Source organism: Rhinolophus hipposideros (assembly GCF_964194185.1).
Source record: "Rhinolophus hipposideros genome assembly, chromosome: 10".
Taxonomy (NCBI): domain Eukaryota; kingdom Metazoa; phylum Chordata; class Mammalia; order Chiroptera; family Rhinolophidae; genus Rhinolophus; species Rhinolophus hipposideros.
In genome coordinates this window covers 45,587,902-45,602,999 of record NC_138056.1, presented here as the reverse complement: position 1 = coordinate 45,602,999, position 15,098 = coordinate 45,587,902, and the positions used below count along the sequence as shown (strand labels likewise).

At 44.3% G+C, this 15,098-nt stretch overlaps 2 protein-coding genes across 5 annotated transcripts in view; one reads left to right on the top strand and one right to left on the bottom strand.

Annotated features, from left to right (window-relative positions):
* The window catches only part of LOC308503424 (olfactory receptor 52I1-like), a gene marked incomplete at both ends in the record, with an annotated part of 65,503 nt that extends 63,573 nt beyond the window's left edge, over nucleotides 1-1,930 (top strand). The window contains one exon of the mRNA XM_081062716.1: nucleotides 934-1,930. Within this exon, the coding sequence (XP_080918842.1) occupies nucleotides 934-1,930 (997 nt within the window). The remainder of the gene's footprint in view (nucleotides 1-933) is intronic.
* Nucleotides 1,931-2,860: 930 nt separating this feature from the next.
* On the bottom strand, nucleotides 2,861-14,989 carry TRIM68 (tripartite motif containing 68). Of its 4 annotated transcripts, none has more exons than XM_081063448.1 (7): nucleotides 14,498-14,986; nucleotides 11,558-12,040; nucleotides 9,731-9,826; nucleotides 8,702-8,959; nucleotides 8,211-8,233; nucleotides 7,524-7,624; nucleotides 2,861-7,323 (listed from the first exon to the last, which is right to left on the bottom strand). In XM_081063448.1, the coding sequence occupies exons 2-7, from the start codon at nucleotides 11,981-11,983 to the stop codon at nucleotides 6,773-6,775; spliced, it is 1,455 nt and encodes a 484-aa protein (XP_080919574.1). In that variant the 5' UTR covers nucleotides 11,984-12,040; nucleotides 14,498-14,986; the 3' UTR covers nucleotides 2,861-6,772. The 4 variants fall into 4 exon arrangements, with proteins under 4 accessions (XP_080919574.1, XP_080919575.1, XP_080919573.1 ...); XM_081063449.1 differs by having other exon boundaries at nucleotides 14,616-14,986; XM_081063447.1 differs by having other exon boundaries at nucleotides 2,867-7,323; nucleotides 7,524-7,684; nucleotides 14,616-14,989.
* Between the last annotated feature and the right edge of the window lie 109 nt (nucleotides 14,990-15,098).

Here is a 15,098-nt window from a genome sequence, read left to right as displayed (position 1 = left end):
GCTTCACTGTCATTTGGAATGTCTTGGTAGTTTATCATGAAAAGAGAGTTATCTATATTGAAGAATCATAAAAAAACCTATTGGGGGTTCATCTATAAAGGAGACCTAAAGTTTTATTTGTAGCTATTTAATCTGTTAATTGAGTTTAGCTCAACAGGAAATCAAGGCTTAAATAAGGTAAATACAGGGATTATAAATATTTCCAGACAGTTTATTATCTCCTATGGAAACTTATAATGTTGTTCTCTAACGACCGTATTTTTGCGGATCCATTAATTGATCTCTTCAACCAGAAGGATGTTTCATTCATCATTTCTCTAGCACTATACTAAGGATACAAAATACGACATGCTCCATCTCAGGAAGTTACTTATTTCATTCAACAATTATTAACTGTTAGGAACTGAACACACAGAGATAAAAGAAAAACTCCTCTGATTTCTCATTCATTCTTTCAATTGTTTGCTACAATGAGTACACATACATTCTTTTAATGGACTTGTGCACCACAGTAATTGGTCACACACTTGGTATAAGGTATAAGGTATAAAGCCATGAACAAGACACAAATAATATTTATGATTAAATACAATAAAGTCATAGAGTATTGCAATTGTCAATTTAGATCCCTCAGAGGTCAGCACGGAAGATTCCATGAAAGCTCAGAGGATACATTTAGTTTTGGCATGGGATGGGGGAGGAGGTAGAGCACAGAAGACTTCTCAAAAGAGGTCTTTGAACAATGAATAGAAATTAGTAAGGCAAAGAATATTGAGGAGGTTGGGAAGTAGAGCAGGATAACTTTGTCAGATGTCAGTTCTGAACCTGTGGTCCACCTAGCTGAGAATATCACCAGGCTCTCCTAATACCACAGCTGGGAACAAGTCTTATAGGACTGTATCCTTTTCTTAACATCATTTTATGCATTAACAGGAAAGCAGTCTCATCATCTGTGATGCTGGGGCCACCCTACAACCACACAATGGAAACCCCTGTCACCTTCTTCCTTGTGGGTATCCCAGGTTTGCAGTTTTCACATCTTTGGTTGGCTATCTCCCTGAGTGCCATGTATACCATATCCCTGTTAGGAAACACCCTCATAGTGACCGTAATCTGGATGGATTCCACTCTACAAGAGCCCATGTACTGCTTCCTGTGTCTTCTGGCTACTGTGGACATTGTTATGGCTTCCTCTGTAGTGCCCAAGATGATAAGCGTCTTCTCCTCAGGAGACAGCTCCATCAGCTTTAATGCTTGTTTCACTCAGATGTATTTTGTCCATGCAGCCACAGCTGTGGAGACAGGGCTGCTGCTGGCCATGGCTTTTGACCGCTATGTAGCTATCTGTAAGCCTCTACAGTACAAGAGAATTCTCACACCTCAAGTGATGCTGGGAATGAGTGTGACCATCACCGTCAGAGCTGTTATATTCATGACTCCATTAAGTTGGATGGTGAGTCATCTACCTTTCTGTGGCTCCAATGTGGTTCTCCATTCGTACTGTGAGCATATAGCTGTGGCCAAGCTGGCATGTGCTGACCCCATGCCTACTGGTCTCTATAGTCTGATTGGTTCTTCCATTATTGTGGGCTCTGATGTGGTCTTCATTGCTGCTTCTTATAACCTGATTCTTCAGGCAGTATTTGGTCTCTCTTCAAAGAATGCTCAGTTTAAAGCATTAAGCACATGTGGCTCCCATGTGGGGGTTATGGCTCTGTACTACCTACCTGGGATGGCATCCATCTATGTGGCCTGGCTAGGGAAGGACACAGTGCCTTTGCACACCCAAGTGCTCTTAGCGGACTTGTACCTGGTCATCCCACCCACCTTAAACCCCATCATCTATGGCCTGAGGACCAAACAAATACGGGAGAGAATAGGTAGTTTGCTGATGCACTGTTTCTTTGGCCATTCCATCCTGGGTTCATGAACAAAAAGTCTTTTCAGATCTTGAGCATTCCAGACAACTTCATAGATGCCTTAAGAGACCTGCAGAGCTGGTTTGGTTCATCTGGCACCATAGGAGTTCTAAGATGAAGCTGTAAAGTATATCTTTGCATAACTTTTCAATTTCTAGCAAGAATGTGAATAATTATTTTCTCATATTTTTAATAGTTTCAATCAATTAGAATTTGAATCAGAAATAAGTGGGCAGAGAATATCGATATGGGATTTTTCTTTCCTTAGCTTCTGACCCATATTCCCAACTTAATATCCTACTGATTCCTCTGTAGAAGAAACCAACTCTTTGGTCCCCCCATGCCTTGCTGGTTTTCTTAGAATTGCTCATCTCCTTATGTGATTATATGGAAACAACTGTTAATATATAACCCTGCCTTCTGGGCCACTGACAAATCCACTCAGTTTGGGTGATGTGCTCACTCCTGGACCAGAGTTCTTCTCCAGTCAAAATGGATTCCAGATTATCTGAGGAGATATAAATTTGGGATCACTGATGGTGGCTATTTTCCAACACATGAACTTGGGTAGAGAAACCTGTTGCACAGTAACAGAAGCAGATTAGCAAGATGGGATGAAGAAACTGAGTCTCTTGTTCTCTCGTTCCAATTCATTTTGGACACACAGGTATACCCCTATTACTAAGTTTTGTAAGATATCTCTGTCATTGTAATATATTGCCTACTGTTAAGCTAGTTGGAGTCAGTATACTAATCACCAGCTTTTTGTTTTTAAGCAATGGAAGCTAAGGCAATGTGAGTTTGGTTTTGGGCATCATTTGTTTTTCTTACTAGTCCTGTCTGTGTAACTTAAGTGTAAGACACAAAAGAGAGGAACCAAATATAACACAGGTATTTCTTCTTTTGGATACCTATAGAAGAATGACCTCGGATGAAATATTATGATTATGATTATTTTATTTTCCCCTTTTGGGAAGTCTTGAACTGAACAATCAGTATATGTTAAAAGAAGACTTCATATGTAAGAGATACATATATATGACTCTGGTAAATCTGAAAATCTTAATAAAAGATAATTTCCTAATATTGTTGCTAACAAGGTATTATATCTGAGTCTTAATATCTCCTTTGTACTTGTGGGATAAAAATGTTAATTCATAGAGGTTATTGAAAATTAACTAAAATAAGAAAAGCACATAATACATCAACATATTATATGTACCAAAAAAAATACCCAATAGATTTCAAATTCTATATTCAGAGGTAGTTTTAGGCATCATTGAAATTGCAGTCCTGTGTAAATCAGTATTTGTGTGATAATTCTTCCAAACAGATCTGCTTCTTATCAACTTAGCATCCATAACTTTCACTAACATTGGACTTGTTTACTACTAGAAAGTATTGTTTCTGAATACCAGTGAAGTAGGAATCTGCCTCTAAAAATCTGATAATAATGTACTGAGTTCCCAAAGAACAGTATAAAGAATTTCTTCTCCTCTTGCAACCCCCTAACATAAAAACAAATCAAGACCACGAGGTGGTTAAGCATATTTGGTAGGATTTCCATTTTAAAAAGTCACACTATTTTTTCTCTATAAGGAACCCAAAGAATTGGCTATGCCCGTTAATCAAAAAATATTACGTGCATTAAAGAATCTGATGTAAAGCAACAAAGGTATTGTGCAGCTTGCATCCAAAATGGAAATTTCTTTCCGGCATTTCCATCAGAAGCCTGTCCTGCCAGCCTTGAGTTTCATTCATGTTAGTACTCTCTGAAACTACCTGGGACTCACTGTTAATACTCAATTATTTATTGAACTACACACTTTCCAAAATGGACTGTTTCCCTTCCACGGCTACCCCAAAACAGAAAATCCTGTGTTTCTCCTGATACATTCACATGTGCCCCGGCCCTGTCACATGAAGCAATGTGTGTTAATTTAACGAATGCCTGGGACCCATAGTAGACTCTCAATATTTGGATCTTAAGATTACAACCAGTCCGGCTGGAAAAAAAAGGGAGATTGGAATTCCTGTGGACTGTGAACTCAAGGATTTGCCCTTTGTCTCCTCCTTTTGTAGGACTCAAGCATTTTACCTTTAATTGAAGTTTTTCCCCCCAAGGCTCAGGCATTGCGCCCCTTGGTTTCTGTTAGGAAACAAGGATGGGCTGAGTTCATTTCTGCCTCCTGCCTTGTATGAATAATCACATTAAGTTGGAGGTGCTATTGTAGTCATTTCAGGGGATGTATGGGCACACTCCCTGTGAACCAGACAAATAAGGGATTGTCTTCATGGGATTCTTAGAAGAGACGTGTAAGCAACACCCTAGAGAAATGGATTTTCATATACTTAAGAACTTCAATCTTCTTGCCCAGTCTTAAAAATCAGGAAATGTGAAATAAACACTGTGGTATAATTTAACCTTATATAATTCTTCTAAAAAATAATCATAGTACCCAAATCAGCTTATAAATGTAAAAACCCCCAAACCCCCAAATAGTACATTACAAGTGAAGCCATTCCACTCTTGCATTCTAGGTTTGAATGAATTTATTACCTAATAATCCTCTTTCCTTCGAACATTCCAAGATTTATCCTAAAACCATAGTAAAAGAACAATACTGAATTGGCCCCTAGCCTCGTCTGCTAAGTGTCTGTGGATATATAACTAGAAGTGCTTTCTAAAGCTCTATTTCTCAAGTCTATAAACAATTCCCTAGGCATTCTACCCTCCACACAGCTACCTGCCTACTTGCCTCTTTCCCTTTCAGACCACTTGTGAATTCCCTCACCCCCATCTCCCTCCCCTCTGCCACACACAGACACAGCCCCTTTAATGTAGGTAAGCTCAACCATTTGCCAAGGCCAGGCCTGTGACTTCTAGTTCATTCCCCTTTTACTGCTAATGCTTAAGGAACCACTAAGAAGTATGTTGGGCAAAATGAGTTTATTTCTCCATTTTGGCCCTTTTTACCTCCTTCATATGTGAACAGCCAATACAATTAAAGTCAAGACAATTTTCGCTATTCTTTATTACAGTAATTACTTTGCTTCAGCCTATATATAACCTAATATCTATTTTGCTGGCCAATCCTACCCAATGGTTACTACCTTCATGTGTAAACCGTATCAGAGGTTGTGTCGGTCATGGTGACAATATGTGATATACACACATTATAGCCCTTGCAATGGGCAAAGCCATTCATTCTCATATGCTTGCCTTGCAGTTTGTTTCCAGCCAGTCACTCCCACATCACACTCTGAAGACCTGCAGTGAATTACTTTTGCCACACACAACACTCTAAGGTCAATAGCACAGAAATATAGTCTTATTCCCCTTCATTATAATATATGGCTCCCAAAGTGGCTTTTTTGTACCTAGTCATATTCTTTCTTCCTACACGTCCTTCCTCCCTTTCTCCTTCTTTCATATATTTAGAGAAGACAAAGGCAGGGAGAATGTTTTTAATACATATTTCCCAGAACTGTGAAGATTCCCTTGGTGACAGGAAAAGATCCAAATGTTAGCCCAATTAGCTTGTGGTTGAGTGAGCCTTTCCCCCTGTGCATTTGCTTTTTGTTTTTTTTTCTTTTTCTGTCTTTTAATCTCCATTCTCTACCCTGTGGTCAGTCCCCATTCTAATCCAAAGAAGACAAATACATAGAACTGACGCACAATATGTTACTGTGGCCCAGAGTTTGCCTCTGGCATGGCCACTTTCTGTCTAAAGGGTTCTTGACTGCTAGGCGAGGCCTTGAGACAGAAAAGCCCTGCTGTAAAGATGCTGGATGGGAAGGTGATACAGGAAGGTTACACAGGCATAAATCATGGCTTCTCTTCCTCTGTCCCTGAGAAAGGAACAAAAGTAATGGGATAAAAAAAAAAAAAAAAAGTAATGGGATGGATCTGAGATCCTCACAACAACCCTGTGAGGTAGGAGAATATGTAGCTACCCTACCCATTTTCCCAGAGGACACAAAATCTTTTAAACGTGTGGGATGTTTCAGACCCAAACGTAATGAATGACCTGCAGGCATGTGACCTAAGAAGCATGAGTCTGTCAATCTCATTTCATTTGAATGTGAGAAGTACTTTATAATCTTTACAGTCTTCTTCTTTTTGACAGCTTTGTGACAAATAACTTGCTGCTTTAAGGCCATTTCAGTTTCCGCATCCATAAAGTGAAAATAACACCAAGGCTCACAGGTTTTCTGACCCTGCCGCTCAGAGGGAAAGGCAGGACCCGGACACAGGTCTCTTCAGAGTCTGAGACAGAGTGATGTGCCCAGCTCATGCTCAGAGGCGATGACCACTGGGGTGGGCGCGGCAATCTGCAATACATTTCTCTAGTTTGGAGTCAGAGAGCTGGGTTGCTCAGTCACAGCAAACCTCAGCTGAGGCCTCCTCAGACTGCTCTCAGCACAGCGGACACCTCAGGATGTGGGCAGTAGTCTTCTGGCTTGTTGATAAACCCTATCCAATAGGTTTCTCGAAGGTTGGATCTGCTTCATCATCCTCGCTGACTTAATTATGGCACCAACAGGGACTGGAGAAGAGGGGTGTGAGCTACAGCAAGGTCAAGTCCTGATGCCGCGAGCCATTCTGATCCACACCATCAGCGCTGTCAGGCTCCCGTCACAGGCACAATGCTCACTGACTAAGCCTCAGCTCTTTCACATGAGAGCTTTAGTGTGACTGGTCCAGGGGCAGCAGACCAGCGGGCCAGGCAGAGGAATCCCTGGATTCTAGGCTCAGCTCAGTTCAAGGGGACCCTGGTCCTCCAAGGGCCCTCCAAGTCCCCTGTGGCCCAAGGAAACTTCCGGGGCCTCTGGATGAGATGATGGCTCTTTCAGTCCTCCCCATCCAGGGAGCAGATGGCCAAAGGAGCAGTATTGTTGGCACCAATGCTGTAGCAAGGACTAAAATAGGGCAGGAGGCGCCCAGGGAAGGGATAGTGGGGGAAAGTGAAAATGTGGGAGCCATTATCAGTCACATTGTAGAAGGAGATATCATGGGCCTCATAATCCAGGAAGATGCCTACCCGGCGGGGAGGGACCAGCAAGGACAGGAGCGGGTATTCATCGGTGCCTGCCCGGTATTCATTTCCCTTCCTCAGCCTTATCACCCAGAATCCATAGTGGGGGGATAAATAGACCACTTCCTTCCTGTCCACATTTTCTTTACACACTCCGAGGCCCCATTCGGACCTGTCTCCCACCTCCACCTCCCAGTAGTGCCGGCCTGAGGAGATGCACTGGCTGCCCAGGACGATATTATAACGGTAGAATCTCTCAGGATTGTCAGGCAGTTTCTGCTTGGTATCTCCATAATGCACGCATTTTCTGTCCTCGGACACGATGAGGCGGGAATAAGCAGTGTCTGGATCCAGGCGCACATCAGCTAGGTAAAAAGATCATGGTTGGCAATGCTGCTGCATAGCCAGCGGGCATGGGCGAGGTCTCTGATAAATACAGCCACAGATTACTCAGTGACGGGTGGGAGTGCAGCTAGCGGGGGCATCCAGAGTGCACTGAACCATTTTATTTCTCCGGGAGTGGTCCCTCCCACTGTCCATCACAACCGCCCCCAGCGCGCATTACCTGCATACGTCTTCAGAATTTCTCTTAGGCCCAGCACACGGCAATCTGTCCTCAGCTCCAGGGAGACTGGTTCTGACCGCTGCAGGGTCCAAGACTTGCTCCTGATGGAGGAGGGGTAAGTCTTGGGGCGAGAAGTCCTGGCTCTGCCACACGGGCCTGCCCTTAGTACACAGAAGAGGGGTGTGGCCAGGGACATAGGCAGGGAGTTGCCCCTCCCCAGCGTCACCAGGCAAAGCAGAGATATGATGATTATCCCACCAAAGTGAACATTTTGTGGCACAGAGAGGAGAACATTTACGTTTTGATGCTGTGGGAAGGGTTAGATGTGCACCTGACATCGGGACAGGAAGAGGTGTGCCACAGAGGAGAAAGGCTATACTCAGAGCTTAGAGCACTAATGGAGACATCTGTGGTCTTTTTCCCTCCTTGGGAGATCTGCTTGAAACCACATATTTTATAACTTTACTGAAATTCTTACTGACACTATTTGAAATGAATCTGATCAAGTATAAAGAAGAAAAACGTTAGGTGAACAAAGCTTCTTTGGCCAATATGACGAAAGAAGGAGAAAACTATGGAGCAGCATCCGCTTTCCTATGGTACTGGGTCTCTGTTCCTTACCCACTTCTGGCCAGGCCCCACTATCCCTCATAGTGCTGCTTAGGGGCTCCAACGATGGTAACATACCTGTTTAAGACTTCCTGAATGCCCTAGAAGGAGAAAACAATGCAGCACATGAGTGTGTGCTGTTCCTCAAAGGGACCAGACAGACAGCAAGTTCTGGGAGGGGGTTTCTCTGAGGGCAAGGGAGGCAGAGAGCAAGACTGGAGAGAAGGTGTATAGAGGTGGAGGCAAAAAGCCTACAGGAGGGGCGCAGGGCAGACTGAGCTCTGGCTGGATTAGCTGACTCCAGGCTCCTTCCTGACTCTCTGGCCAGAGGGGAGACTGGTATAATGCCAGAGCTGCCTGAGTGCTGCCCCACCTACCAAGCTACAATGGGCCAGGTCATCCACCCAATCAGGGGTAGAACAGCAGGCATTAGCGGGGTGGGGGAGGGGGTAATATGGGATCCATGTCTGGCCGGCAGAGTGCTGACAGGCCTCACTGAAGATCCTGTCCTGGAGTCCCAAGCTATCTTCAGCTGTCACTCAAAGATCCCAGGAAAACCTGCTACTCACCTGCAGCATCCAGCGGACAGGCCTCTGAGACCTCTCTTCGAGCTCTGCAATCAGCCTCCACAGGACCCGATTCTGCTGGTTGAGCGCATCGTGATTCAGCTCCAGTTTCTGCCTGGTCTCCCTCTCCTCCTGCTCTAGGTTCGCCAGAGCTGCGGCTGCCTCTACCTCCAGCCGCCGACCTGGCGGCTTTTTCTTTAGTAATCGCCGATACTTCTCAAACTCCCACATGATACTCTGCTTTCGGGTTTCCACCTGTATCTGCAGAGCCAAGATAGGAAATCAGCACTGATATTGTTTGTGCAAGGACCACCCAGGATATCCTTTATCCAAGACAAAGGATACTGGGTTGCCTACCTCCGTGGTCCCACAGCTTCAGTACGCTTCTGGGCCCCTTTCACTACTCTTACTGACCCCAGAAGGGCCCAGAATATTATCTTGGCACTATATGCTCTAGATTATTTCCTATTTTCAGAATAATGGTCAGTGTATTACACTTAAGCCTCTAAGACAGTGTAATAACTACCCTGTTAAATGCTTTTACTTCTTATGGGTATTATATCAATTCAATACGCTGTTCTGACCAGTTCAATGTTAGTGTCTGTTGCTCAAAAGTTCTGCTAGTTTGATCGTTATGGGCCTTGAATTTATTTGACAGGTGACTTGCCAGTATTTCAATAACTGAACTTTTAGTAAATATGCTCTAATTGGGGAAAGTGAAACACAAACTACGTTTTACTAAGCATTTTACAAGTCATACCACTGTGAGCTAACACCTATGTGCGGCGTGTAGTTTTCCTTTCTCACATATGAGCACATAAGCCCAGAGGTTATTTCTACATCACAATAAAAAATGAGAGGTTACATGGCCTACCTAAGGCCACACACCTGCTAGAGGAAGGTGGCAAGAGGCCCCCAAGCTCTCTGACTTCAAACTTCACATTCTGCCTCACAGAGATGAGGAAGCTACCATGGGCCAGCTCCAGGACAACATAGGGACCACCCAAACTCCTTTCCCAGGTGGCAACCTGCCTTCCAGTTGGCTGTTCGTTTCCTCTCACCAACTTCCAGCTTCCAGGCCTCTTCTTGCTCTTTCCTCAGATGTTCCAGAGCTTCATGAAGTTTCCACTGAAAGAGATAAAACCTCTTGGGCTGCCAGATCTTGAGCCTCCAGACTCATAATGAGGCTTCCTAGCACTGGTAGGTGATGGGAAAATAAGTGTCCCTTAGGCAATGTGCCAGAATGAATGCTGGAAGAAAAGGGATGCCACAGGGAGTGGATTCCTGCTCAGATGACATCCAAGGTAGCGCTTGATCTGAGAATTCTTTCACCTCCCACAGTCTCTAAGTTACTGTAAAGTAGAAGAAAAGAGCCCTTCCAGTTTTCCAGAAAACCACCTTGGACTTCCTATCCATGCCTCCTTTTATGCTCCTCTGACTCGTTATCCTACAGCCTCCTAAAACCTCCTTATTCAAAGTGTGGTCCAAGTGGGTCAGCAGTATCAGCACCACCTGGGAGCTTGTTAGAAATGCAGTCTTGGGCCCCACCCCAGACCTCCTGAATTAGAATCTGAATTTTGACAAGACCCTTGAGTGGTTCAATTGCCCACTAAAAGTAAGAAGCACTGTCCTACAATACTAATGCAAGAGATTACTACTGAAAAACACAAAGTCTTGTGATAATATTAACCATTTTGTTATAGATTTACCAAGAGCCAAATATGGCTTACGCACTAACCATACATTCAATAATCACAATTCCTTGAGACTGGTGTTATCCCCATTTTATAGATAAAAAACTGAGGTTTAGAGAGTGACCTACTCCAAGGCATTCAGCTAATAAGTGGTTGGGCTGGGATTTAACCCAACTGTTTAACTCCTCTGCCTATGTGATACTGCCTCCATAATCTAATATTCTCAAAACAAAATGAGTAAGTAAATACTTTCAATTTTTAAGAAATTCTTCTCACATAGAAAATCAGCTAATTCTGGGGATGTGTCTTATACTCTTATCTTCTAATCTCAACTTCAAGAAAGAGAATTAAGACCAGTACTGGATCATAGAATCATTGGGATAATAATTCTGGTAACGATATGTCAGCATGGACAACTGAGGAAAGTATAAGAAGCTGGAAGTCGATGATAGTAGCTATAAGAAGGGAGTAGCAGATATGTCAGAGATGACTCCCCCCTGCCAAAAAAAAAAAAAAAAAAAAAAAAAGGCTTGGTAGAGGAAAAAGAACACGGCCAGAAAAGCAAGAAGACCTGAGTTGTACCATTTGATTTTACCATAACTAACTTTTAACTAACTTAACCCAAAGTCAGGGGGACCTTAGAATGTTAGATTAATCTCACTCAATCCTAAATGACTCAGCTATGGTCCCTTCCAGCTCTGAAACCAACCACAGGATCTCAAATTTCTAAGCCTCAGTTTTGTCTACAAAGCAAGGGAGTTAAAGTGATTCACCCAACATCAAATGACTATTTGTGGCATTGTTAGGAGTTTGCAGGTTCTGATAGATGCAGCCTTGACTACCTCATACCCAAATTCATCCAAGGCTCCCAGCTAAACTAAACTGGTGTCCTTTAAATTCTCAGGAAGCAAAGCATCTTTTTGTTAGGCATTAAACCATGTTGGTATCGGGACGGGGTATGGAAGTGGTGGGAAGGAAGTCAAAGGAGGTCATAAATGCAAGGAGAGGTGTGGCTCACTGCATCAGGTCCCAAGGCTCTGTGGCTGTGAGGACCAAAGGAAGCAGTTCTCATTTTATCTCTAGGGCCCCTGGTCAAGTCCTTGATTTAGAGATAACCAAGTGAGAGGCAGCGTAAAGACTGGGGTGGCTAGCCTCCATCTCCTACCTTATACTCCCAGGCGACATCCTCCATGGGCACAACACTGTGGGCCTTATGCTCAGGGGACTGGTGGCAGGCCTCACATGTGATCAAGCCATCGTCTTTGCAGAACATCTTTAGCTGTTCTCCGTGGAGTTCACACACATCACTCTTCAGCCCCATTCCTGGGTGCAGCCCTAGCAGACGGACTTTTTCTACCACATTGGCCAGCTGCCAATTAGGCCTCAGGTTTCTTGGTTGGACAGGAGCCCGGCAGAGGGGACATGTGTAACCCCAGTTCTGGGATTCCCCTGGGACCTCCCAGAGTCCGGAGAGACAGCCTTGGCAGAAGCTGTGGCCACAGTCAATGCTCACGGGCTCTCTCAGGAAGGTCATGCAGATGGGACAGGCCACTTCTTCCACAACGGCTTCCACCAGTGCTGCAGGATCCATGGCTCCTTCTCACACCCTCCTCAGAACATGAACGAAACCAGGCAGAAGTGGTGAAGGCTGAGAAGGAAAGAAAAACAAATAAGGGGAAAAGGTAACAGAGGAGCACAGGGATTAGTAAAAGGGATAATTAGTGAGTGAAAAAAAACAAGTTCCTCCTTTTGATTCTTCCTTGGTCCTTTATTGAACTTGTTTAATAAGCACTGGCATTCCCAACTGAAGTTCTGACTAGGTCACATTGCTCACACCACAGAGGGACATCTGGGGATGCCTAACCGAGTGGACGTTGGGAGCTCTGTTTTCATTCATTTGGTCATCTCTGACACTCCTCTGGGTTTGTTCACCTGACCATTTCTACTCCACCTCAGTCACACTCCTTAAATCAGCACTGTTTCTCTTGAACTTGGGTAAGGTCACATAAAATGGGGTATTTCAGTGTCTAAAAGAAGGCCAGAAATACCCCCCAGTTTCACTCTCTGGTATGTTTATATATATACTTATATACTTCAAGGGGCAATAAAGGTAATATGCCAGAAATCCATTGCCTATATGCTCAATTGGTTTTCTTGTGTTGCACACTAAAGTATAAAGTACGAGAGAACCAGCAATCGTTTCCCCACATTCTGTAAACCTCTGCCCACTTCTCTAGCACCAACATTCACCGAGATGCCAAGACTCTCTCCTCAGCTTTCAGTGATATGTTAGAGATGAAACAACACCCCTTGGAAGATAAAAAAAAAAAAAAAAAAGGTCACCTGATGTTAATCAAACCCATGTGATGAAGTTACTACTTCAGCAAGAAACCTGAAATTTCTGCCAGGGCCACATGTGGGTAGGGAACTTACATGGTCAACAGTAGGCTCTTGGCACAGTTGGCAATATTTATTTGTTCTCTTTGCAAGTTTGTGTTACTAGCTAGGGCCTTAAAGGAAAAAACCATGTTGGTCTTAGTCACTGCTGTATCCTCAGCACCTAAACAGTGCCTGTCATGCAATAATTACTGAATAAATATCTGTTGAAAAAATAAACCAGCTAGACATAGGAAACAGTTCCTAAACCCAAAATGCTTTTATAATGTGTTAGACAACTGAGAGAATATTATATATTAATAATAATTGCAAGCACTCCTTGAACACTTACACTATGTGCCAGGCACTATTCTGAGCATTTTACATAGATTAGCTCAGTTTATTTCACAACCCTAAGTAGAAACCATTATTCTACTGTTCTCATTTTACAGATGCTTGATCGTGAGCTCCACCATTATATCTTGGGCAAATTACTAATCTCTCTAACTTCAAGTAATAATAAAAATTCAAGCAGAGAGATAAATCACTGTGGTTTTGAGTAGTCCAGTAAGTTTTCCTGAATGAAATGGAGCAGTAAGTAGATTTTGCAGGATTCTCTGTTATAGGCCAGCAGTAGCTTCTGCCTTCTCACTGGCCTCCCTGCGTCCTGCTTTTCCCTCTCCCACTATCACTACCAAACTGTGGGATCCAGTATCCTAAAACCCAGTTTTATCACTAACCCACAGAAGAGTCTATCCTGGTTCCCCAGCATCCAGTCCAATTGGAAACTCTCGTCCTTCACCTTTGAAACAGCACCTGTGCCCTGTCAAGCAAACAGAAACTTCCACACTTTCCTGCAGACCCCATGTGTATTCATTCATTCTACCTCACTTGGGTTCCTGATGTTCTCCCAGCTTGAAATGACTTCTCCATGATCCTGCTCTTAACGTCATTTGACATGCATGTGATATCGTCTTACTTCCCACACTAGAATTTTCACGAGGATAGTGACATCATCAATTTTGTTCACTACTATATCCCCAACACCAAGAACAGTGCCTCCAATATTTTTTGAATAGATGAGAATTGAATGTAACTGTCGAGGTCCAGGTGATAGTAGGTTGGAGGTGGAAGAAGAATTACCATCTAAAGCTGACACAATCGAGGTTGATTGATAACTATGATTTAAAGCTACAAAGATCAACACAAAAATAAAAACAGAGATAGAAAATTGGTGGCAGTAGGGAAGTGAGGTAAAGAAATATCAAAATAATAAATCAAGAAATGCGGTTTAAGCATATTTAGATTTAGTAGGGTCATAGAAAGATCTAAACATGAGAAAGTGGTGGCCTCTGCAAAAGAGATTTAGGGCGGGTAGCTATTGCTGTTAGATATAAGACCTCATTCATTGTTTTATTTTTTGTTATACATAAATCACTTGGACAAAACTTTAATTATTAAACATTTAATTGCTTCCAAATTGACTGGCAAAGTGGGGAGCCAGTGTGAGAAAGACATTTGAGGGAAGGGGGCGGAGCTTAGAAAAGACTCCAGAAGAGGGGTCAGGTGGGGAGAGGGACGAGGAAAGGCGGGGATCTCCAGGGTTCGGAAGCAGAGGGGATAACAGGGCACGCACGGGGCAGGGCCCCGGGGCTGAGCGCGGGTGGGGGCAGAGTGAAGTGACTCCGCAGGACCTTTGACTTCAGAAGAGGCACGGCTGTCTACCCACCTCCTTCCTTAGTCCGCACTAGCGCCCCACAGCGACAGCCGAAAGTGGAGACGCGGGGTTCCCAATGCCGAGCATCCGCAGCGTCAGCAGAGACTGGCCCAGCCAGCGCAGCGCTTACCGCCGGAAGGTGAAGGCTCCAGCAGCTACCGGCTCCTAGGCCTCTCCCGCAGTTCCCAGGCCCCGCCCACAGGAGCCGAGGAGCGGCGGTCAGGGCCCGGCGCCGGAATTCCCCAATCACAGACGGGGATCAGGACAACCAATCGGAGGAGGGGAGGAGGGCTCTGCTCACTTGTCGGCGTGCCAGTGGTTTTTCTCTGCTACCTGGGTTTTTCTGGCCCTTTCCCAAGCTCAGAACCCCCGAAACTGTAAAGGGGGCCCAGGAGTCAGTCCCAGGACGGGTCGAAAGGTTGAGGCTCCCAACCGAAGCTGCTCAGGCCCTGCATTAGCAGAGGCCCAGCTGGCTCTGGGTACAAGGAACCACTTCCGTCTACCGCTTCCGTTCTGGCTGACCAGTGATTCTTCAGCGCGAACCTTGTTCCTTCCGGGTAACTGAACTGGACCTAATGCTGTTCGTTTGCCAGTTTTCCACGTTAAACTTATC

Bases quoted from the DNA above. Each gene is read 5' to 3' on its own strand.
- TRIM68 (XM_081063447.1), bottom strand. From the start codon at position 11,983: ATGGATCCTGCAGCACTGGTGGAAGCCGTTGTGGAAGAAGTGGCCTGT. The intron at 8,960-9,730 runs GCAGGTTGCCAC...TTGGCTCTGCAG, and splicing joins AACGAACAGCCAACTGGAAG to ATACAGGTGGAAACCCGAAA. The intron at 7,685-8,210 runs GTATGTTACCAT...CTGTGTACTAAG, and splicing joins ATTCAGGAAGTCTTAAACAG to GGCAGGCCCGTGTGGCAGAG.